This window comes from Bufo gargarizans, chromosome 10 (assembly GCF_014858855.1).
Source record: "Bufo gargarizans isolate SCDJY-AF-19 chromosome 10, ASM1485885v1, whole genome shotgun sequence".
In the NCBI taxonomy this organism is placed as follows: Eukaryota; Metazoa; Chordata; class Amphibia; order Anura; family Bufonidae; genus Bufo; species Bufo gargarizans.
Genome location: NC_058089.1, coordinates 20,423,158 through 20,447,233, shown reverse-complemented (window position 1 = coordinate 20,447,233; position 24,076 = coordinate 20,423,158). Strand labels below are relative to the sequence as shown.

At 46.7% G+C, this 24,076-nt stretch overlaps 1 protein-coding gene across 3 annotated transcripts in view; it reads left to right on the top strand.

The window, feature by feature from the left end:
• Nucleotides 1–24,076, top strand: part of ARHGAP1 (Rho GTPase activating protein 1) — a 39,764-nt gene that overhangs the window by 12,751 nt on the left and 2,937 nt on the right. For all 3 annotated transcript variants that reach the window (XM_044271150.1, XM_044271149.1, XM_044271148.1), the window contains exons 4-11: nt 11,627–11,714; nt 13,563–13,694; nt 16,546–16,632; nt 18,427–18,525; nt 18,995–19,102; nt 19,186–19,265; nt 22,600–22,677; nt 23,260–23,388. In XM_044271150.1, coding sequence (XP_044127085.1) covers nt 11,627–11,714; nt 13,563–13,694; nt 16,546–16,632; nt 18,427–18,525; nt 18,995–19,102; nt 19,186–19,265; nt 22,600–22,677; nt 23,260–23,388 — 801 coding nt within the window. The remainder of the gene's footprint in view (nt 1–11,626; nt 11,715–13,562; nt 13,695–16,545; nt 16,633–18,426; nt 18,526–18,994; nt 19,103–19,185; nt 19,266–22,599; nt 22,678–23,259; nt 23,389–24,076) is intronic.

Genomic DNA, 24,076 nt, shown 5'->3' with positions numbered 1-24,076 from the left:
ACTTGAACGTGTCCGTTTTTTGCAAGTATAGGACATGTATAATTTTTACTGAAAGGACATACGGATGCGGAAGGCACACGGATCATTCATGCTCTTTCCGCATCCCTATGTCCGTTCTGCAGAAAGGAAGAATATGTCCTCAAAATGTGAACCACCGACCCATTGAAGTCAAAGGGTCTGCGAAAAAATGCGGGAGGCGTACTGACGGCATCCATATGTTGCAGGTCCATGGTTTGCAGACCAGTAGACAGTGGGAGCTTCTTCACCTGTGGGTCAGCCCCTCACAGGTGAAGGTCTGGCTAATGAGACAAATCGATTCACTCATCCTCACTTTGGCGCAGTAAAGGAACACACCAGATGACACTGATCCCCTGCTATGTCTAATGCAGGGATTAGAGCGGTGGAACATGACACCGGGATTCTCTAATTGCCCCAGCGCTTACTCAAGCTCTGCACTAGGCATAACAGCGGACGAGTGCTGCATGGAGTGTCGCTTTAAAGGGGTTGTCCCCCAAAACAGTGTCGCGTGGCGTATACAGCCTCGTCAACAAGCCCAGAAGAGAGGACCAAATCGGCAGGGGCTTAAACTTGAGAACTTCTTTTGTGGGATTTAAAGGGAACCTGTCACCGGGATTTTGTGTATAGAGCTGAGGCCATGGGCTGCTAGATGGCCGCTAGCACATCCGCAATACCCAGTCCCCATAGCTCTGTGTGCTTTTATTGTGTAAAAAAAAACGATTTGATACATATGCAAATTAACCTGAGATGAGTCCTGTCCCCGACTCATCTCACATACAGGACTCATCTCAGGTTAATTTGCATGTGTATCAAATCGGGTTTTTTTACACCATAAAAGCACACAGAGCTATGGGGACTGGGTATTGCGGATGTGCTAACGGCATCTAGCAGCCCATGCCATCAGCTCTATACCCAAAATCCCAGTGACAGGTTCCCTTTAACCATACACGCTGAAGAAATCCAAACGGATAGCGAACACCCAGCTCAGTCTCGCAAAGGTTCAACGCTACTTTATTTACGCTGTTAAAAATATACATCCAGTACAACTGGTTGTACTGGATGTATATTTTTAACCGCGTAAATAAAGTAGCGTTGAACCTTTGCGAGACTGAGCTGGGATGTTCGCTATCTGTTTGGATTTCAAGTTATCCGTATCCAAGTGCGGTTTACCTTCCGTGCTCACAGCAGAGAAGGGGCAGGTGAGAGCCGTTGTGTGTGACGCTGAAGAAATGTATTGGAAGAATGTAAAGAGGACCTGTCTCTTGATACGCCTGTTTTAGTAATTCTCCACGCAATAACGGTTGTGGATAATTTCCTACATCTCTGATGTGCTGTTCCTCTCATATTAATACTAGAAGTACATGATGGAATTACCAGCAGTCTGCATTAAATGTCCCACTGGGTTTTGTCAGTTGGGGGGGTGTCCCTGCACAGTCTGATACTATCCAATCACTGCTGCCAGTGTCAGACTGTGCAGGGACACACCTCCAACTGGTAACACCCGTCTGGACCTTTCTTACAGACTACTTGCAATTTATTCATAAACTTCTAATAGGAATAATAGAGGAATGACACCCCATAGAGTTATATGAAAAGATGCTCCAGAATTGCTATTACATGGAAAGTGCAAGTAGTTACTAAAACGGACATGTCAGGGTAGTTAAGGGGACAGCGCCTCTTAAAACCTCCATGCAAATGTCGTGTTTCAACTCGAGTGTTGCAGGACATGACCCCTGGTTATGGTGGCTTGCAGGCATGCATCAGGAAGTTCTCACAGCTGCCCTGGCTTCTAGTAATTCCTGTAATAACACTAAGGGTCCATTCACACGATTGTATCCGTTTTGCGGTCCGCAAATTGAGGATCCACAAAACGCGGATACTGGCCGTGTGCATCCCGCATTTTGTGGTCTGCAAAACAGACAAGAATAGGACATGTGCTATCTTTTTGGCGGGGCCGCGGAACAGATATATGAACGAGGCCAGGACACAATGAGCTGTCCACATCTTTTGCGGCTTCATTGAAATGAATGGGTCCACATCCCATCCGCAAATCCAGATCGGGTGCGGATCGAAAATAAAATATGGTCCTGTGAATGGACCCTAAATCTTGGAATTGCTGTTTTTGCGTTTCTCTGGTGTTATGTATGTGCGCTGCAGAGATTACTGCGTCTATGTGATGGAGAACATATATCGGCTGGATATCACACTGGGATAACCATAACTATGGCATTTTTCCTTTCTGGTAGTATCTGAGGCTGTATACGTGTATTTAGCTTGAGTCGCCATCTGTACGAAATTAGACTAAGGGCTGATCAACGCAATCGCGCTCGCTCCAGGACACACAGCCCATTTGTTGGCCGCGTCTCCTACACCAACCGCGGCTAACCCAAAGTGACTACATCATAGGAACTGACTGTTTCATAAATTACTATCTGACGTCAGGTCTGTTGTATTGTGCTCACATTATTGTGTGAATCAGCCCTAATGGCTAGGGCTGTCCGGCTGCAAAAGGGTCACTAGCATAGGGCACAGAGGGCGGCACATTGGGCACTGCCTCCCTGACCGCACTGTACTCTCTGTAGTCCTTATCCCCATCATTATCAATGGCGTCATTCCACTGTCAGCTTTTTGCAGAATGCACTGGGGAAGGCTCCAGGTGTTCAGCAGCAGGGAGCGCAATATACATGAGCATTGTCAACTTGTTAAAACACGTCTGCGGTGCCACACGCAGCTCACGGGCAAAAGTGGTGCGTTTTTTTTTAAATAGAGCGTCTGAGGGAGATTTATCATGTGGGGAATCTTTAATGCCAGTTTTGCAAAAGTCTGCGTTGCTGTAACTTGCACCACATTTATCAAACGGTCTATTTTGCAACTTTTTGAAGCCAAAATTCCATAATGCAGGGCGTGATGAATTTGCTCATTGTATTTTTACAATTTAAATTTCTTTTTTTTTTAAAGGGAAACCACAACGCCTAGTATGCTTTAGAGCAGGGATGCTAAGACCTGCGGCCCTCCAGCTGTTGTAAGTTGCTGGGAGTTGTAGTTTAACAACAGCTGGAGGGCCGCAGGTCTTAGCATCCCTGCTCTAAAGCATACTAGGCGTTGTGGTTTCCCTTTAAAAAAAAAAAAAATTTAAATTGTAAAAATACAATGAGCAAATTCATCACGCCCTGCATTATGGAATTTTGGCTTCAAAAAGTTGCAAAATAGACAGTTTGATAAATGTGGTGCAAGTTACAGCAACATGGTAAAGTATGGTGAGTATATTACTTGATGTACTAACAGCCCCAGCTCCTTTCTCTTTTGTACGGAGCTAAAAAAAACATTTAGTAACTCTCTGCCTTTTCCTTATCTTTAGTGACTATCCCCCTTCACCATTATTTAGGGGACCTACCTGCTCGGACCTTGGTTTTTTAGCATTTATATATTTAAATAATTTTTGGGGATTTGTTTTACTCTCTTTTGCTACCTGCTGTTCGTTTTGTATTTTTGCTCATTTTATCTCCTTTTTAAAGATTTTATTAAGCCCTTTGTAATCTTCAAACGCTACAGCTGACCCATCAGATTAGTTTTTTACAGTAGCTGTAAGCCATGGCGGGTTTAATTTTAGCCGTTTATACTTGTTACCTAAAGGAATAATTTTTTTAGTGCAATTGCTCAATGTGAATTTGAAGCTCTCCTATTTATCCTCTGTATTATAATGTGACAGTAGCTGCTCCCAGTCTATGCCCTGAAATGCTGCCCTAAACCAGGGAAATTAGCTTTTTTGAAATTCAATGGTCTTTGCTTTGCCTGACAGAGTTTGCTTCTTATAGTGTAGGGGGAATATAATTATATTGTGGTCACTATTACCTAGTGTTTCTCGAACAGTTACATTACCAACAAGCTCTGCATCATTAGAAATTACCAGATCCAACAGAGCATCGCACCTAGTGGGAGCTTCTACAAACTGGCCCATAAAGTGGTCCTGCAGCAAGTTGAGGAATCTTCTCCCGTTTGCGGTTGAGGCAGAGCCCTGACCCCAGTCAATGTCTGGGAAGTTAAAATCTCCCATTATGACCACTGTACCAGCCTGTGCCGCCCGCTCTATTTGGTTATACAGTTGCGTTTCTATCTCCTCTGTGATGTTACGGGGTCTATAAATTACACCAAGTATTATTTTTCCAGTGTTTATATCCCTTTTGTATCATGCAATTATGGGGCGGATTTATAGTAAGAAAAGTGATGTAATATTTAGGAAACTAACTTTGCTGCAGGGGGTGCCCGCCCGTCATGAGGTTCCCTAAGGAAACAATTGTGCTGCATATAATTTAATGTCACATGCACAAGTTTTATGGTATTCTGCCAGTTTTACACATGCACTGTAAGTTTCCTATCTACGGAGCATTCGGAAAGTCTTCACACCCTTTCACTTTTTCGCAATTTTGTAAAATGTTCTGGCCTTGTGCTAGAATAAAATAAAAAGTTTTAGTTTTTTTTTCCCGCTTCAATGTGCACTCAATACTCCATGAGGAGAAAGTGAAAACAGAATTTTAGAAATGTTTGCAATTTTATTAAAAAGTTGAAGCTAAAATTTGGCATTGACATAGCTCTGTGCCCTGCCATTTCTCTTGATCATTTTGGAGATGTTTTTACACCTTGATGGAAGTCACCTGTGTAAATTCAGCTGATTGGACGTTATTTGGAAAGACACAGCCCTGTCTATATAAGGTCTCGCAGCTGACCATGCATTTCAGAGCAAAAACCAAGCCATGAGGAGGAAAGAACTGCCTGTAGAGCTCAGAGACGGGATTGTGTGGAAGGGGACAAAAACATTTCTGCTGCACTGAAAGTTCCCAAGAGCACAGTGGCCTCCATCATTCTTAAATGGAAGTCGTTTGAAACAACCAGGACCTTTCCTAGAGCTGGCCGCCCCACCAGCCTAAGTAATTGGGATAAAAGGGCTTTGGTAAGAGAGGTGACCAGGATCCAATGGTCACTCTGGCTGAGCTCCAAAGATCCTGTGTGCAGATGGGAGAAACTTCCAGAAGGTCAACCATCACTGCAGCCTCCACCTAATCTGGGCTTAATGGCCTCCTCAGTAAGAGACACATGAAAGCTGCCTGTAGATTACAAAAAAAAAAAAACACCTAAACAACTCTCAGACTGTGAGAAACAAGATTCTCTGGTCTGATTAAACCAAGATCCACCTTTTTGGCCTCAATTCTAAGCGTCATATCTGGAGGGAACCAGGCACTGCGCCTCAGCTGGCCAATACCATCCCTACAGTAAAGAATGGTGATGGCAGCATCATACTGGGGCTGGGGGGTTTCAGCGATCGGGACTGAGAGACTGGTCAGGGTTGAGGGAAAACTGAATGGAGCAAAGTACAGAGATGTTCTTAATGTAAACCTGATCCAGAGTGCAAGACATTGACCCTAAACACACAGCCAAGACAACACAGGAGGGACTTAGGGACAACACTATGAATGTACTTGAGTTGCCCAGCCAGAGCCCTGAACCCAATGGAACATCTTTGGAGAGACCTGAAAATGTCTGTCCACCGACGGCCCCCATCCAACCTGACAGAGCTTGAGAGGATCTGCAAAGAAGAATGGCAGCAAATCTCCAAATCCAGGTGTGCAAACCTGCCGCTGGGTTCCAGCTCCATCGCTCACCCATGTCCACATTCTGTTTGGCTCGGGTCACATGAGCGCTCCAGCCGATGACTGGCCGGAACAGTCATGTGTCACCCATATAATGGGTTGAAGACCCAGATGACCGCAGTTCTACTGAACCAATCTACTGTTCTAGGGTGATCTAAGTTTCCACAGAACCATGGTGGTCCGGTTCTTGCGCTTTAAAACAAATGTATAAAGATGACCGTCTTCCAGCTATCTGAAACTGCCCATAGGGTGTCATTTGCCATCTCAAAGAATCATACATTTGTTAGAAATGTGGCAGGTGCCCATGTTGGGACCCCGTTATTCCAGTATTGCCTCTCCTCTGTGTTAAAGCACCATTTGCAGCAGTTGTCAGGCTTTCTGTCTAAACCTGCCCTCCAGACCAAAACATTTCTGGCATAGTTTGCATATCACGTCATGATGGCTGCGGCCGCACACTACAGGAATCCAAGTTCTTTTCACAAGGAGCCTGATGATGAGGAAAACAGCCCCCCCCCCCCCCTTCCTTTTCTGTTTTTTTATTTTATTTATTTTTTTAACCCAATATATGGTTGCATTTGGTTTTAGGAAGATTATAAAATGCAGAATATCATTCACGTTGAGCTAGTTTTTGCATTTTTTGTATATGCTTGTGATTATAGTTTCAGGTTTAAAATTTAAAATAGGATTTGTTCATGGAGGAACATACTAGAGGTAGGACTGTACTTCCCCTCAGTGGCTCACATACCAGAGAGGCAGGCCACGGCTATCGGACATGTGGTGAGAAGAGCTCTCCCTGCTTGCCTAAGGCTGCTTTCACACTAGCGTTCGGTATTCCGTTCGTGAGCTCCGTTTGAAGGAGCTCACGAGCGGACCCGAACGCAGCCGTCCAGCCCTGATGCAGTCTGAATGGAGCGGATCCGCTCAGACTGCATCAGTCTGGTGGCGTTCAGCCTCCGCTCCGCTCGCCTCCGCACGGACAGGCGGACAGCTGAACGCTGCTTGCAGCGTTCGGGTGTCCGCCTGGCCGTGCGGAGGCGTGCGGATCCGTCCAGACTTACAATGTAAGTCAATGGGGACGGATCCGTTTGAAGATGCCACAATGTGGCTCAATCTTCAAGCGGATCCGTCCCCCATTGACTTTACATTGAAAGTCTGGACGGATCCGTCCCAGGCTATTTCCACACTTAGCTTTTTTTTGCTAAAATAATGCAGACGGATCCGTACTGAACGGAGCCTCCGTCTGCATTATTATGGGCGGATCCGTTCTGAACGGATCCGCCCGAACGCTAGTGTGAAAGTAGCCTTAAAGAGGAAGTGTTGGAGCTGCTGAATAAATACTGAATAAATACTTCCATACTACATGAATGTGCAATGGGTTCTTCACAGTTATCCTCTCTGTTATTCCACCTGGAATTAACAGAACAAATTGACATTACCGCCCTTCTTGTCAGTAGAGTGGGTCCCTACAGAACTGCTGTCTGCACTGATTGTCAGAGCTGACAGATCCTCTATACTACACCACACAGGAGAGCCGACAGATCCTCTATACTACACCACACAGGAGAGCCCACATATCCTCTATACTACACCACACAGGAGAGCTGACAGATCCTCTATACTACACCACACAGGAGAGCTGACAGATCCTCTATACTACACCACACAGGAGAGCTGACAGATACTCTATACTACACCACACAGGAGAGCCCACATATCCTCTATACTACACCACACAGGAGAGCCGACAGATCCTCTATACTACACCACACAGGAGAGCCTACAGATCCTCTATACTACACCACACAGGAGAGCCGACAGATCCTCTATACTACACCACACAGGAGAGCCGACAGATCCTCTATACTATACCACACAGGAGAGCCGACAGATCCTCTATACTACACCACACAGGAGAGCCGACAGATCCTCTATACTACACCACACAGGAGAGCCGACAGATCCTCTATACTACACCACACAGGAGAGCCGACAGATCCTCTATACTACATCACACAGGAGAGCCGACAGATCCTCTATACTACACCACACAGGAGAGCTGACAGATCCTCTATACTACACCACACAGCAGAGCTGACAGATCCTCTATACTACACCACACAGGAGAGCTGACAGATCCTCTATACTACACCACACAGGAGAGCCGACAGATCCTCTATACTACACCACACAGGAGAGCTGACAGATCCTCTATACTACACCACACAGGAGAGCTGACAGATCCTCTATACTACACCACACAGGAGAGCCGACAGATCCTCTATACTACACCACACAGCAGAGCTGACAGATCCTCTATACTACACCACACAGCAGAGCTGACAGATCCTCTATACTACACCACACAGGAGAGCCGACAGATCCTCTATACTACACCACACAGGAGAGCCGACAGATCCTCTATACTACACCACACAGGAGAGCCGACAGATCCTCTATACTACACCACACAGGAGAGCCGACAGATCCTCTATACTACACCACACAGGAGAGCCGACAGATCCTCTATACTACACCACACAGGAGAGCCGACAGATCCTCTATACTACACCACACAGGAGAGCTGACAGATCCTCTATACTACACCACACAGGAGAGCCGACAGATCCTCTATACTACACCACACAGGAGAGCCGACAGATCCTCTATACTACACCACACAGGAGAGCCGACAGATCCTCTATACTACACCACACAGGAGAGCCGACAGATCCTCTATACTACACCACACAGGAGAGCTGACAGATCCTCTATACTACACCACACAGGAGAGCTGACAGATCCTCTATACTACACCACACAGGAGAGCTGACAGATCCTCTATACTACACCACACAGGAGAGCTGACAGATCCTCTATACTACACCACACAGGAGAGCTGACAGATCCTCTATACTACACCACACAGGAGAGCCGACAGATCCTCTATACTACACCGCACGGGAGAGCTGACAGATCCTCTATACTACACCACACAGGAGAGCTGACAGATCCTTTATACTACACCACACAGGAGAGCTGACAGATCCTCTATACTACACCACACGGGAGAGCCCACAGATCCTCTATACTACACCACACGGGAGAGCCGACAGATCCTCTATACTACACCACACGGGAGCACTGACAGATCCTTTATACTACACCACACAGGAGAGCTGACAGATCCTTTATACTACACCACGCAGGAGAGCTAACAGATCCTTTATACTACACCACAGAGGAGCTGACAGATCCTCTATACTACACCACACAGGAGAGCCGACAGATCCTTTATACTACACCACACAGGAGAGCTAACAGATCCTGGAGCTGTGGTACACTGTTCAGCCCTCATGGAGGAGTCATCAGAAGAACACCTCTCCAACCATTAAACATGTGGTGGATCAATCATGCTTTGAGGTTCTGTTGCAGCCAATGGCACGGTGAACATTTCACTGGTACAGAGAAGAATGGATTCAATGAAATTCCAGGAAATTCAGGACCCAAACATAACACAAACTGTAAAAAAGCTGAAGCTGAAAAGAGGATGGCTTCTTCAAATGGATGATGACTCTGCACACCTCAAAATCTACAGTACACTAGCTGCAAAGGCACAAGGTGAAGGTTTTACCATGGTCCTCACATAATAGAAAGTCTGTGGATAAACCTCAGAAGAGCAGTGTATGCAAGATAGCCCAGGAATGTCACAGAACTGGAACGGGCTGCAAGAAAGAATGGATGAAAAATCTCTCAAACTAGAATTGAAAGACTCTTGAGTGGATACAAAAAGCGTTTACAAGCCAAAGTTGGTTCTACTAGGTACTAACCATGCAGGGTGCCCAAACTTTTGCTTTGGACCCTTTTCCTTTTTTGTTATTTTGAAAATATAAACTATAAAAATAAAATAATATTTTTTGCTTAAAATACAAAGAGAAAGAGTCATCTTTAAAGAGGTTTCACCTGGAAAAACATTGTGAACTAAGTATCCTGACATATACAGCGGCGCCCAGGGATCTTACTGCACTTACTATTATCCCATGGCGCCGCTCCGTTCTCCGGTTATGTCCTCCGGTATCTTTGCTCAGTAGGTTATAGTAGGTGGAGACTGCCCTTGTTCTGCTGGGCGTCTCCTCTTCATAGGCTGTAGCGCTGGCCAATCGCATCGCAGAGCTCACAGCCTGGGAGAAAAAAAAACTCCCAGGCTGTGAGCTCTGTGCTGCGATTGGCCAGCGCTACAGCCTAGGAGGAGGAGACGCCCAGCAGAACAAGGGCAGACTCCGCCTACTATAACTTAGAGTCCTAAGTCTCCGCCTACTATAACCTACTGAGCGAAGATACCGGAGGACATAACGGGAGAACGAACGGCGCCCAGGGATATTAGTAAGTGCAGTGAGATCCCTGGGCGCCGCTGTATATGTCAGGATACTTAGTTCACAATGTTTTTCCAGGTGAAAGGTCCTCTTTTAACTTTATGCCTTTTGAAGATCATTTCATCTTCACTTTTTCATAACTGTTCACAGTAACAGTCATTTTGACCAGGGACGCCAAAACTTTTGCATGCCATTGTAGAGGCGTAAGCAGATCTGTGGCGTGCAGCAGGGAACAGTACACAATATTCTTATATCATGCCAGTACGAACTTGCATAATAACAGGAACTGCACATTGTGACGTTCTCCTCTGCGATATTAATAGCTGCCAGTTTCTTTCTGCTCTCCGGGGATGGATGATAAGAGTCGTTTCTCACAATCTCGGGCTGCTGTCAGTCTGTGATAGGAGAGACTGGTTTTCCCAAGTAGGGGAGCTATATTGACCATCCCTATAAAACCCTTTCCTCCGTTCAGCCTCATGGGCTTTTATGGCTGCCCCGTGTCGTCTTACATAATTCTTCCTCTATGTATCCGGAACTCTCCTGCTCTTCCTTCCTTATTTTACACTTTGAAGTGGCATGTCCTTCCAGTGGAGCTAGAGAGTCGACGCCCTTCTGGTGTATAATTACCCTATGGGCAGCCATTGCGGTTGGACAGTATTCTCGAACAGTGGTGTAATGATCAGCGGGTGCATGTTCCCAACCTCCTCAGTGGGCGATGGCTATGTGCACCCCTCATTCTTCACGATACCTCTGATGGTGAGGATAGACTTTCCCGAGGGGTACACCAGGTGCTACCTCTGAGGAGCGCTGGAACACGAACCTGGGTGTGGACCCACTGGACTGACCTCCAGATGGTATGGTACACCCAGAAGGCGCTGGGATGCCAGAGGCTGATCAGGCGGTGGCAAGGCAAGGTCAGAGTACAAGGTCCGAGGTCAGTGCTGGCAGCAGTATGGCGTAGTCCGTAAGCGAGATACAAGGTCCGGGACAGACAGAGTCCGTTAAACAAGGTGCAAGGTTCGGTACACAGTAATGGTAAGAATCGCAGAAACACCTTTCGCTAAACCGGAACTAGACTAGGCTAGGAACCAAAGTTGCTCAGGCGCCTTCCTGTAGAAGGAGGCGTCTTTAAATACATCCTGCAGACCAGCGCGTGCTGCCTCACATAAGGAGGAGCGACAGTGCCCACATACACCCTATATGCACACAAGGAACTCTGAGCCGGAGAGCAAGCTCTGCCCAGAGCCAGGAGGGAGATGCCAGTGGCAGGAGCGCGGACCACAGCTAAAAACCCCGCTGCCCGCGCCTGGCGAGGCGTGCAGCAGCGGGGCAGGTTGAGGAATCCCGGTGCCCATACCTGCGTGTGGGGACAGAATCGCAGGCATGGGGAGCTGGGCTAACACTCCAGCACGCCAGCTGTTGTAAAACGTCAACTTGCTTGGATGTCCCCGAATCTCCCATAAAACTGAATGGAGCATGCTGGGGGTTGTAGTTACCCAATAGCTGGAGTGCTGAAGGTTGCTGATCCCATTTCTAGAATATGTAGGTTGATTAAAAAAAAAATATTACATTGTTATCTTTTCCATTTTAAAGGTGATGACAAATTCGGGCGCAAGATTGTCGTGTTCAACGCCTGCCGCATGCCCCCCTGCCACGAGCTCAATCACTTCAAGCTCCTACAGTAAGTGGCCGCAGTAATCCCGGCGTATTGTGTGGTCTGCATGTCCTCCGTGTTTCCTGCTACCGTCGTTAATCTGCCTCCTTAAAGCAGGGTTAAGGGACGGCCGGGGAACGTAAGCACAGGCAGGCGGCCCACTCTGTCTGATGTTTTCCTCCACGTGGTGAGCGCTCGTCTCGCCCCATATTTGGTGCTCGGCCGTCTGCATTCCATATAGTTTTATTGCTATTTCCAGTTACATTTAAACCCCCTTCTGTGTTGGCTCCAGTGCCAGACTAATCCAAATTGTAAGTTTTATGGGATGGATGTTCATCCTGCTTGTTTCCCTCTAATGACTTTTTTTTATGTTTTATGTTTTATGTTTTTTTTTCTTTCCCTCCCAAATGGCACAGAGGAAAGGAGTTTGCAATCAATCCTAGTTCATGTATACATAGTGATTCTTGTATATACTTCTCTAACTGTAATTGCTGTTATATTGAGATGGACTGATCTTATAATGGAGTGGGGGATCCAGTACACCCCCCCCTTCCGCTCTCCCTGTACACTCATCGGCATGCACATGAAGTCTACAGCCTGTATCTGCCCCAACCATAGGTGGTTTACAGTCTGACCTAAATGGGTTAACTTTTTTTTTTTGTACACAGCTCCACTTGTCCATGGCTTCAGTTTGGTATTGGAGCTGAGCTGCAATACCAGACACAACCTGTGCACTAGAGTGGCGCTGTTTTTAAAAAAAAAAAAAAAAAACATTTTCCGTTAATTTTAGGCAACCCCTTTAAAGTGGACCTGTCACCTCTACATAAATTCGGCGGATCCAACGCCAACGCAGGGCTTTATTAAGACTTCTAGTTTACGGCCACACAGGCAGCATTTTTGCTGCCGTAGTTCAGCTGTGGATTCTGATCCAATTCCATCCGTGTATTACGTGCAGATTTGTCACAAATTTTATGGTTGATGTCACCTAATGCATTGCAAAGGGTCAAATCCACGGTGGAGGCCCACAGCATGAATTAACCTCCTCTGCGCCACTCGTCAGTTTCTGCTGTGGTTTTGCTTTTGCAGCTCGTGGAAGAGATTTGGTAACATCTCAACCACGTGTCTGAGTCCTGGAAAACACTGCAGATTTTTCAGCCGCGGAATGGTTCAAGCAAAGTGCTTTAGCAAATTTCATCCTCACTGGAGAAAAAAATATGCAGCTTGGGGCGGACCGGGAAATTAAAGTCTCCCTGGAAAAAAAAATCCTAAAAGTGGCTCCATGTTGTAAGAGGGTCCAAATTGACAGAAGGTGGGGGCAACATAAATAGGTGGGGTGAGCAATACCACAGCACAAAATACCATCCCTTCTGACCCATCTACCACAATATATTGCCCCAAAAGCTGTCCCTCTGTGGTGGCCATCAATAGCTGCCATTTTCTGTCCTCCTCCAGTTCTCCCTGATTAGGATTTGGAGAAGGGGGCTTAAGAGGTGAGATGTGGGCCACAACCGTTGAACTCAGGGGGGCAGGTGGGTCGCAGCAGAGAGGAGGGCTTGGGCAGCCCTCTGGGTATTGGCCCACCGCCCCTGTAATGCAACGTTAAATAAGCTGCGGTGCAGATTTTAAATCCTTACTGTGCCTTTGCAATGCATAGGGTGAAATCCACAGTAAGTCCTCTGCAAAACTTTAAACAGATATGCCTGTACTGATGCAATTTGGCAGATTTGTGCCGAATTGCATCAGTATCTACACCTGACCTTCAGCTGGAGAACTCTGCCCCTGTGGCCAGACCCCCATAGATCTTGATTTTTAAATTAAAACAAATCTGACCACCGTGTTTCTATATATATTTTTTTTTATTTATCTTTCCTGCAGGTATCTGAAGCTAACATTGGACCAGTTCGTTGAGAGCGATTACACGTTGGTTTACCTGCACCATGGCCTGACCAGTGAAAACAAGCCGTCTCTGGGCTGGCTGAGAGATGCCTATAGAGAGTTTGATCGCAAGTAAGTATTTGCTATTACTGTGTCCTGGTACAAACCCTACAGACCCGGGTGACATGGGACGCCGGTGCATTGTAGTTACACATTCTTTACTCTGGGGAGAAGTTATAGGGTCTAAATCCAAGAAGAACAGGAAACAGAGCAGAATTGTGTATGTGTGCCTGCTCGTCTTTGAGGGTTGTATTATAGTGTCGCAATCTGGAGGTGGGGTTGACAATGTCAGATCCACCGGGTTAAAAGTCCAAATATTGTTTAGTAATCTTCTGTGCAGCACAGTGGCATCCGAGTTCAACATTCACTTGGTTGAACCCATGGCAACCTAAACCATAACAGTACCAAACAAAAAAAAAAAACATCTCCCCGTCTGGGCGCTAACTATACTTGAGGTTTCCTCACCTGTACCAACATTAGATCAGGATTTGCACAACAAGCAGGGTCATGCAGCTTCCAGGCAATTAACATTTCAGCCCTGTATTTATTCCTGGTTTGCCTCAGGCTAGGGTAAAGTGGTGTACTGGAGTGGGGAGGGAATGGCAAGTCTCACTACTAACACCTATCTGCTAGTACATAAAAATCCAGCCCAAAATACAGTTTGAACAAAGTCCCAGAGCAAATAGTACAACTCGGCTTTCTGGATTCTTTATTCCTCACCCATGTGAGCATTCACCCCCCTTCCAGTAGTTTACCATACACCATGTGGCAGTAGGTATAACTGTATCAAATGTTTATGAAATTTCTTCTTCTGCGTAAAACGTGTAAAGCTGTATATGGATGGGATCTATGCTTGAAGTGCAGTATTCTGTTTTACCCATGCATTTGAAAGGAGAGGGGCGACGCTTATGTGGTGCGCTCTCCTTCGTCCGTTCTGGAGACATGAGTGGATCCCAGAGGTGGGACCCACTCCTATGTGACATTGATGGCATATCCTAGCGATACGTCATCAGTGTCTGAGATGGAAATAACCCCTTAAAAGCTTTGGACTTGTTGCATGCAAATTCCATCCTAAGTGCAAAATGAATGTCCTACCGTTTTGATTCTGCATAGTGTGTGTAAGTCCTTCGTCTACCTGCTGGTGCTGCTGAATCAAGCATAAAGCCATTAGAGCTCTGCTCATGTTTTTCCCTTCTCTCAGTGTTAGGCCTCATGCACACGGCTGTTGTGCGGCTGTTCCGTGCATTGGGGACTGCAATTTGCGGTCCCCAATGCACCGGCAACATCCATGCGGCGGCCAGGACGGATCGAGACCCATTCAACTTGAATGGGTCTGTGATCCGTCTGCATCGCAAAAAATCAAGTGAATGGGCCCGCATCCGTGATGCACACGGCCGGTGCCCCGTGTATTGTGGAACCACCGTATGCGGGCCGCAATACGACCACGGCTGGGCAATGCCCGTGTGCATGAGGCCTTAGCTTTGGCAGCAGGGAGTGGGAGGAGCTTGAACATGGCAGATCAGAGTGTGAAGAGGTAGTTAACTGTCTAAGGACGTCAGCTCACACAGGCTGTAGATAAATGGGATATCGCACACAAGACAGTTTTCAGGAGAGACCCGCATAGACTGTGTACTAGTTTAGAGAGATAGCAAAGCAGCCACAGTAAACTCTGCAGGAGGAGATGGATCACACTCTTCTCACATCAGTGTCTGTCAGCTGTAGAAGGAGAAATCAGCCCAGGCGTGAAGCTGTGAAGATACATAAGAGAGAGGTAGTAAGGGCAGCAGCATCCTGGACACACATACTTCACATGTGGCAGGAATTACTGGGAGGACACTCCCACATTAGGTTGTAAATTGAATATCAGGGGGTCTGAAAATGAATGAAGGAGTGAAGATTTCTAGAACCCCCTCTGATCTCCAGAATGGGGATCCCCGTTCCACCACACCTAAGTCTATGGCACTGATGGAAGCTGCTGATCGCTCATATCCCAGATACTCCCATCATTTGCACCTTTCATTATTCCTTGAGCCCACTCACTACAGGAGCAGTGTGTTGAGGATGTTTTCTATGGTTCATCTTCATATTTTAAGCTGGAAAGTGACCCCCAATAAGCAGCAGATATAGTGCATGCAGCCGTCCATGATCTGTACGGCGGAGATCTGACCGAGAACACTGCCAGTAGCTTTGCCTTTGATCCTGTCTGTGTCCACGGAGAAAGCATAGGCAGGACTCCAAGTGCTCTGCTGCCATTAAGAAATGATTTGTATATATCCCACTGACATCTGCTTAAGGGAAAGTATTGAAGCAGAGGAGATGAGTGCTTGACTGTCTACCGGTAACCTCCTGCCGCAGCCTAAAATAATATATATGTACAATACAATTCGGTGTGTCCAGACGCACACCCATAATATGACGGTGTACTGTATGCCTTGTCATGGTCGTGGATGGCTACACTGGTATCCCCGGAGTACAGTCTGACCAGGGCAATATCTGCAGCAAGTGTGGGTTTATTCTGTGTTCTTTGGCCCCAAGAACCTCAGCATCAGTATGGATGACCTAGCACATCCATGCATTACTTGGAGAGCCCATTCATAGTAATGGTACCTATGTAATGCTTCAATTCTCCTGTCTTGGCGCTGCAGAGGAATTGAACACTTGCTGCTGGGTTCTCCCTAAAGATTATCGCCGATCGCAGTGTAAAACCTTGTATTAGGCTTTTTGGCAGAAGTCTTAGGGGTCTGCTTTCTTCCCTTGCCTGTCCACCTGTCAAGTATGGTATTGCAGCTGTATTGAAGTGAATGGGGCTGAGTAGGCAACACTAGACTCAACCCATAGACAGGTGCAGCATCTTTCGGAAGAAGAAGGCAGGTACACAATGGTCCTCTCTGGCTCACCGTGTGTCTTCCCATGTTTTTTTCAGGTACAAAAAGAACATCAAGGCTTTGTACATTGTCCATCCTACAATGTTCATCAAGACCTTACTGATCTTGTTCAAACCTATAATAAGGTAAGCCCCCTGAGGCGCAAAGTGAAGCCTAAAGGGTTAATCCCACCTGGACATTTAAATGGGTTGTCTCGCTTCAGTAAGTGGCATTTAACATGTAGAGAAAGGTAATAGAAGGCACTTACTAATGTATTGTGATTGTCCATCTTGCTTCCTTTTCTGGCTGGATTCATTTTTCCATCACATCATACATTGCTCGTTTCCATGGTTACGGACCACCCTTCAATCCATTAGTGGCGGGCGTGCTTGCACACTATAGGAAAAAGCGTCAGCCTCTCTGGTGGCCGGGACCGTGGGAGCGCACATAGGCTGGTGCTTTTTCTTATATTGTGCAAGCACGACCACCACTGATAGATTGCAGGGTGGTCTGTAACCATGGAAACAAGCAGTGTATAATGTGATGGAAAAATGAATCCAGCCAGCAAAGGAAGCAATATGGATAATAACAATATATTAGTAAGTGCCTTGTATTAACTTTCTCTACATGATAAATGCCATTTACTGAAGTGAGACAACCCCTTTAAGGCATATCCGCAGAATATGTGATAGGTGTCCCATGGGTACGGTATCTGCAGAACAGGGCCTGTTTTTTAGCCGTGCTTGTCTGGTTCTCTCCATTCACTTCTTTGGTGCACTCGGATATTTTCGGAACTCCTATAGAAGTAAATTGAGAAAGCCGCACGTGCACAGCCGCCTCTCCATTTCCAGTTGTACAAGGAGGGGCGCTGTTCTTGAAACAGGTGCAGGTTCTGCACTAGTCGGACACATGGCGTATCCTGTGGCTGTGTTACAATTATCCACAGAATATACCATAAATGTGCGGAATCTGCACCTACCTGATGAACAGGGCCTATTCTTGGTCAGCCGGGAGTGGCGGGGTGGCTGCGCTCGTGTGGTTCTCTCCATTCACTTCTATGGGAATGAAGAGAATAGCTACCCCACAAAGCTCTGGAATACCCCTTTAAAGATGAGCTGCTCTCCTGACATGCCTGTTTTACTGAATACTTGTATTGCGCATTAAATTCTGGAACATCTTTTCTTAGAAATTGGAATTGGTATTGCTCCTGGAAATGTATTAATAAACTGACAACTGGGCGTTACCCTTCCATTTATTAATAGGGCGTGACTCTGGATCAAGTGCGCAGGAATATAACCCGTTGACATGGGAATGGGAATGCACAGTTGTTATTTTATTTATCATTCCAGGAAGAGTAACAGAGGAACATAACAGAGTTCTAAGAAAAGATGCTCCAGAATAGTTGTTTTTTATGGGAATGTGATTATTCTAGTATAATACTCGCTTTATTTTATTTTTTTACTTTTATTTGGGCAAAAATCAATTTTGAAGATTATTCAGGAGAGGTGAGAGGGGGTAAGGAGAAGGAGCCATCAGACAGAAACTTGTGATACTGTATATAGTTAGGGCTACATTTACACGAACGTATGTGTTTTGACGTAAGCAAGTTGCGGATCCACAAAAAAAAAAAAAAAGGGATGACGTCCTTATGGCATCCGTTTTTTTGCGGATCCATTGTAACAATGCCTATCCTTGTCCACAAAGTGGACAAGAATAGGACATGCTCTATCTTTTTTGCGGGGCTACGGAACGGACATACGGATGCAGATAGAACACGGTGTGCTGTCCGCATTTTTTGCGGAACCATTGAAATGAATGGGTCTGCATCCTATCCGTAAAACGAAACTGACACGGAAACGAAATTCGTGTGAATGTAGCTTAATGTATATCCTGTGAGGTGACGAGCACATTGACAGTCCAGTCTCCTTCTTTTACCTTAGCTTCAAGTTTGGTCGGAAGATTTTCTACGCAAATTATCTGAGTGAATTGGAGGAGATTGTGAAGTTGGATCAACTGGGGATCCCCGAAGCAGTCCTCAAGTAATCGCTATTGTAATCTGCATAGATATCAATTACATAACCGCATATATAGAACGAACACAACACATACAGACCGGCCCAACTTCTGCCAGCCAGGGCATTTCTGTCCCGCCGTTACAACTGAGCATGTGCGAAATTCAGACAAAATGGCTCCTTTCCAATATACCTTACTATTATATCCGTAATGCTCATTAAAAAGGTTCATCTCGTTGGATCCAGGAGCTGATGACTCGGTGTCAAGCTCCTGGGACACCCATGGATCGGTTATAGTCTGTGGTGGCAGTAAGTGTTTAATTCCTGCAGTGCCCCACCAGGCGAAATAAAGTATTACACATTTCTCATTGAAATCATTGTAATGCACTGGCATGCCCGGTCCTCCAGCGTGACACTGGAGTATTTATCAGACCGCCCCATATAAAAGCCTGTCCTGTCATTCCTAACATCTCCTCTCTGAATAACGACTCTGTAGATACGACGAGCACATCCGCTCTACATTGAAGACCACGCCGACCAGCCAGAAAACTACTCCACCTCGGCCGCCACTGCCAAACCAACAGTTTGGGGTCTCCCTTCAGCAGTGAGTATCTTGGGATAACCCCAACCTCTTTTTGCTCCTTCCCCTCTTTGTTTCTGTGTCTTACACTATTGTGTTATCTGCAGGTTGAAAGACAAGCGCCCCGACAGCAGTCAGAAGATCCCCCAAGTTATGCAAGAGACTGTGGCTTATCTGAAGCAGAATGGTCAGTGTCCTGGCTTATTGAATAATATCTATTAGTTTTTTATAATGCTGTAGACGGATCCATAACCTTCGGCACTCCAGCTGCTGTGAAACTGCAACTCCCAGCGTGTGCACGTACTTGGCTGTTCTTGTAACTCCCATAGAAGTGAAAGGAGGGTTCTGGGAGTTGTAGTTTCAGAACAGCTGGAGTGCCGGAGGTTGCTGATCCTTGTCTGTAGACCAGGGGTAGGCAACCTCCGGCACTGCAGCTTCTGTATAACTACAACTCTCAGCGTTCATACTGGCTCTGCTCTTCTAAGAACTCTTATAGAAATGAATGGAGCATGCTGGGAGTTGTAGTTTCAAAACAGGTTGCTGATTCCTGCTGTAGACTGTCCGCTGATTCTAGTCTTTCAGTGGTCAGCAGACCTCCTCGGATGACTTTATCTCTCATAGGGTTTTGTTCAGGCTAATGCTTGTCACCTCAACAGCTACAAAATCAAGCCAAGGTGACGAGGTTTGATTTCTTCATGCCGTCAGTGGAGGCCAAGTGCATGGAGCTGGCACTGGCAGCACCCAACTCGGTCTCTCCCATATGACAGTGCTGTGTGCTCCTTCTGCATCAGTCTCTGTTAGTGGAGGACAGACTGCTTGCATGTAGCATGAAGCTTGCAAGGGTGCATCGCAGTAGGTGAGTACGAGGGATAAGGCTACTTAGAGGAAGGAGAAAATATGGGGTCCTACTATGATGGAGAGGTGGGGCTTGCTATGACGTGTGGTGCAGCTGTGTGACTACCGATAATAGGGGCTCTGTTCTGACTACCAGGGGAGAGGCACATCTTCAAGTGATATGTCAGGTCCACATATCCTGCTGGATATTTCAACAGTGGCTCTGGGCCGGTGGTGTGAGAACCTGACCCTGGTCTATGCATCCTGCAGGGGCGCAGCTATAGGGGGTGCAGAGGTAGCAGTCGCTACCAGGCCCAGGAGCCTGAGGGAGCCCAAAGACCCTTGTATTATAGAAAGTGCATGCTGGTCAAGTTACACCTCTGGCTGGAGGGAAGGGGTTAGGTCAAGAATTTTGCGGCGGGTGTGGGGGGTTCTCTTTAAATTTTTGCTTCAGGCAGCACGAATGCTAAGTGCTTCCCTGGGCGCAAAGCACTGAGGGAAGGGGGGCCCCAAGCTAAACTCTTGCACCAGGGCCCATGAGCCATTACCTACGCCCCTGGCCTCCTGGCTTAGATTCCTTAAGCCTGGCAGGAGTGGAGGCGCGCCGTTAAGAACTTCTTCCTAGTGACTGTTTTATGGTTGGATAAAAAATGGGAAGTCTTTGATATAAATATTTTTTATGAGCCTCTTACCTTGGAATTTCCACTGCTAGTCCATAAGTGTTATCCGATAGCTGGGAATTCCAGTTATGCTGCTGTGTACTGTTACTGGTGAGGGGATCCCAGAACTTCCGGAACTTAACCCGTTAGTCTTTAGTTTTGTAAGATAAGGTCAGAGCCTTTTTGATGTATACTTTTTATATCAATTCCTCAAAATCTCTGCTTGCTGTCATTCTTTAGGAACCCTTATTGGTTACTTCCAAAGGATGCAAATCTGTCCTGGTCATGTGAGGATCGCAATGGTGCGTGACCCGTTACATGACACATTTAAAAGGGGTTACCGAGATTTTGATCTTGTCGACCTATCCCCAGTATAGGACATCAATATCAGGTCAGCAGGGGTCCAACACCCCACTGATCAGCTGTTTGAGAAGGCCACCTTGAGCAGCCTAGCCTCCTCGCAGTTGTCCATTGGATAGCGGCTGTGCTTGATGTTTCAACTCTGTCAAATTCTCTTGAATAGGACCCAGCTGTACCTGTGCTGTGTGACCGATTAGCGTGACGTCACTGGTCTAGGAAGTCGCGTCCTCTTCAAACAGCAAATCAGTGGGGGTGCTGGGAGTCGGACCTCTGCCAGTCTGATATTGATGACTAGAGATGAGCGAATTATCAAAAAATTTGCTTTGTGACGAATTACTTCGTCGCAAAGCGCATTTCTTTGTAAGTAGTGGGTGCAATGACGGGGAGCGGCGGTTGCGCCGCTCCCTGTCATCGTAACCGTCAGATGCCGCGTTCATTATATACCTGATCCATTTGCTCGCAACAGGTTGGCCACCGCCGTCTTGCTTGAAGATCTGGCGTGAAATCTCTCGCGGCCTGTGTCGTGTCAGTCATCTTGGCCAATCTCTCAAGTGTCTTTTTCAGCTGCACACCGGGCATAGATACTTCCCTCTCAGAATCTCTGAAGCTGATGTTACAAGGTGCGGGCTGTTAGGGGATGCTGGGAGTTTTAGGCCTCTTTCACACGAGCGTGACGGATTAGGTCTGGACGCGTCCAGCGTGCGTTCAGTGAAACTCACGCCATTTTTCAAGCAAGTTCAGTCAGTTTTTTCTGAGATTGCATTAAGTTGTTCCGTTTTTTTCCGTGCGGGTGCAATGCGTTTTGACACGTTTTTCACGCGCGTGATAAAAAACTTAAGGTTTACAAACAACATCTCTTAGCAACCATCAGTAAAAAACGCATCGCACCCGCACTTGTTTCCAGATGCAATGCGTTTTTCACGCAGCCCCATTCACTTCTATGGAAAAACCCAGAATATAGAACAGGCTGCGATTTTCACACAACGCATAACTGATGCGTGAAAAGCAACGCTCATGTACGCAGATCCATTGAAGTGAATGGGTCAGGATTCAGTGCGGGTGCTATGCGTTCACATCACGCATTGCACCCGCGCCGGAAAACTCGCTCGTGTGAAAGGGGCCTTACTTTCACAACAGCCAGAGAGCTAATGGTAGATAAAAGCATTTAAAGCGAGAATAGGAAGATGGACAGCATGGAGCCAGATACGAAAGAGTCGGATCAGTTGATGAAGCAGGGAAGGCAACCGTAGTATTTCCGCATGCCCATATGTGTCAATGAATCTGAATGGGAAGGCTCCTAATATATTCAAAAACGAAAACCCCTTTCCCTGATTCGTTCTGATGACGTCACTTGTTTGGTCATTGGGACATAAGATGAGTTCAAGTTAGGCTGTCCATATTGTTTGTTGGCAGAGTCAGTGTCGCATAGTCGAAGCCATTTTGGAAGATGTATTCGCTTTCATCCGGATAGTCCTGCTGTCATCTTCTGCACGAGTAGCGCCGTTCTTTGTGATGCTCCTGGAGCGCGACCTATGCACAGGAATCCGGTGACTGTAAATCACATTCTGTGTTACATTGCGCTGACTGTGACAAGTCCTTTGGGTAATAACAGGAAAGAGGAACGGACTTGTGTACAGATCCTGACCTTTCGTCTCTTTCATCTTGCAGCTCTAAGCACGGAGGGGATTTTCCGGCGGTCGGCCAGCACTCAAGTGGTACGAGAAGTTCAGCAGAAATATAATATCGGTAAGTATTTGAAAGTTACACCAAAGAGGTTGTTCACTGTCGACGTTAGAATAATAAGCTGACGACAGACAGTCCCACTGCTGAAATACCAGCAATCGGCTGTGGAACCTGGTCGCAAGTGTTCAGTTTCCCTGCAGCGCCACCACAGGTGAAATGAAGCATTACGCAGCACCCAAACAAAACAATGAGAGACTAGTGCAGTGATGGCTAACCTCCGACACGCCAGCTGTGGGGAAACTACGACTCCCAGCATGCTCTATTCATTTCTATGGCGTTCTGAGAGCCGCCAAGCAAGCGGACATCTCGGGAGTCGTTTTTTTTTTATCACCGCTGGAGGAGGTTAGCCATCGCAGTACTAGTGTAACACGTGAATGTATTGGGTAAAGGTGTGTCCAGCTGCTTTCTGTTCTGGTTAATACATGGGGATACCGGGGGTGGTAACCCACCTAGCAGCCTCCAACCAAAAGCAGAAGGTCCACACGGATTGCTTATAAGGGCTTCTAGGCGAACCGTGAAGCCTACCCCACTCCGGAAATGGTAAGTCCTAATGATGCTGTACCTTTTCTATGTATCTGTGTCCAGGAGCACTTGTTGACTTCAAGCAGTATGACGATGTCCACTTGACTGCAGTCATCCTCAAGACCTTCCTCCGGGAGCTCCCCGAGCCGCTGCTGACATTCAACCTTTACAATTACGTTGTGGAATTTTTCAGTAAGTGGAATTTTCTTTCTAACAGCAAGGTTTTGCAGGGTAGGCTAGGCCTCCACACATGGGTTATCCACATTGTAAATCAGTGGGACTAATCTGAAGCTTTTCTGCGCAGGATTTGCACAGTTAATATACATGCGTATTCATCGTTCCATGACGTCTTTCAGTTACGTGTGAATGGAGTCATCTGGAACACATGAACCTCTCTTTAAAGGGGTTATCTCATGTGAGACATTGGTGGCATATGGCTAGGGATATGCCAGCAATGTCAGCTAGGTATGGGTCCCACCTCTGAGATCTGCACATATCTCCAGGACGGGACCCCAGGAGTGAGTGCAGAGCAGCCGCACTCACTCGACTATCTCCAGCAGTCCCATAGAAGTGAATGGAACGGTGCACTATCCATTCATGTCTATGGGACTTCCAAAATAGCCGAGGACGTTCACTCGGCTTTTTTCAGAACTCCCATAGCTCTCATTTGCTCTTTCTCTTTTGGGGGCACATTCTGGAGATGAGGGTCCCGCACTTATCTGTGATTGGTGGCTTCTGTGAGCTTTTTGGTCCGTGCTGCCACACTGCAAAAGATAGGACATGTCCTATCTTTTGCGTATATTGCGGATTGCGGATGCATTCAAGTGAATGGGTCCGCGCTGCAACATGGAATTCACACAGCCGGTGGCCATGCATTGCA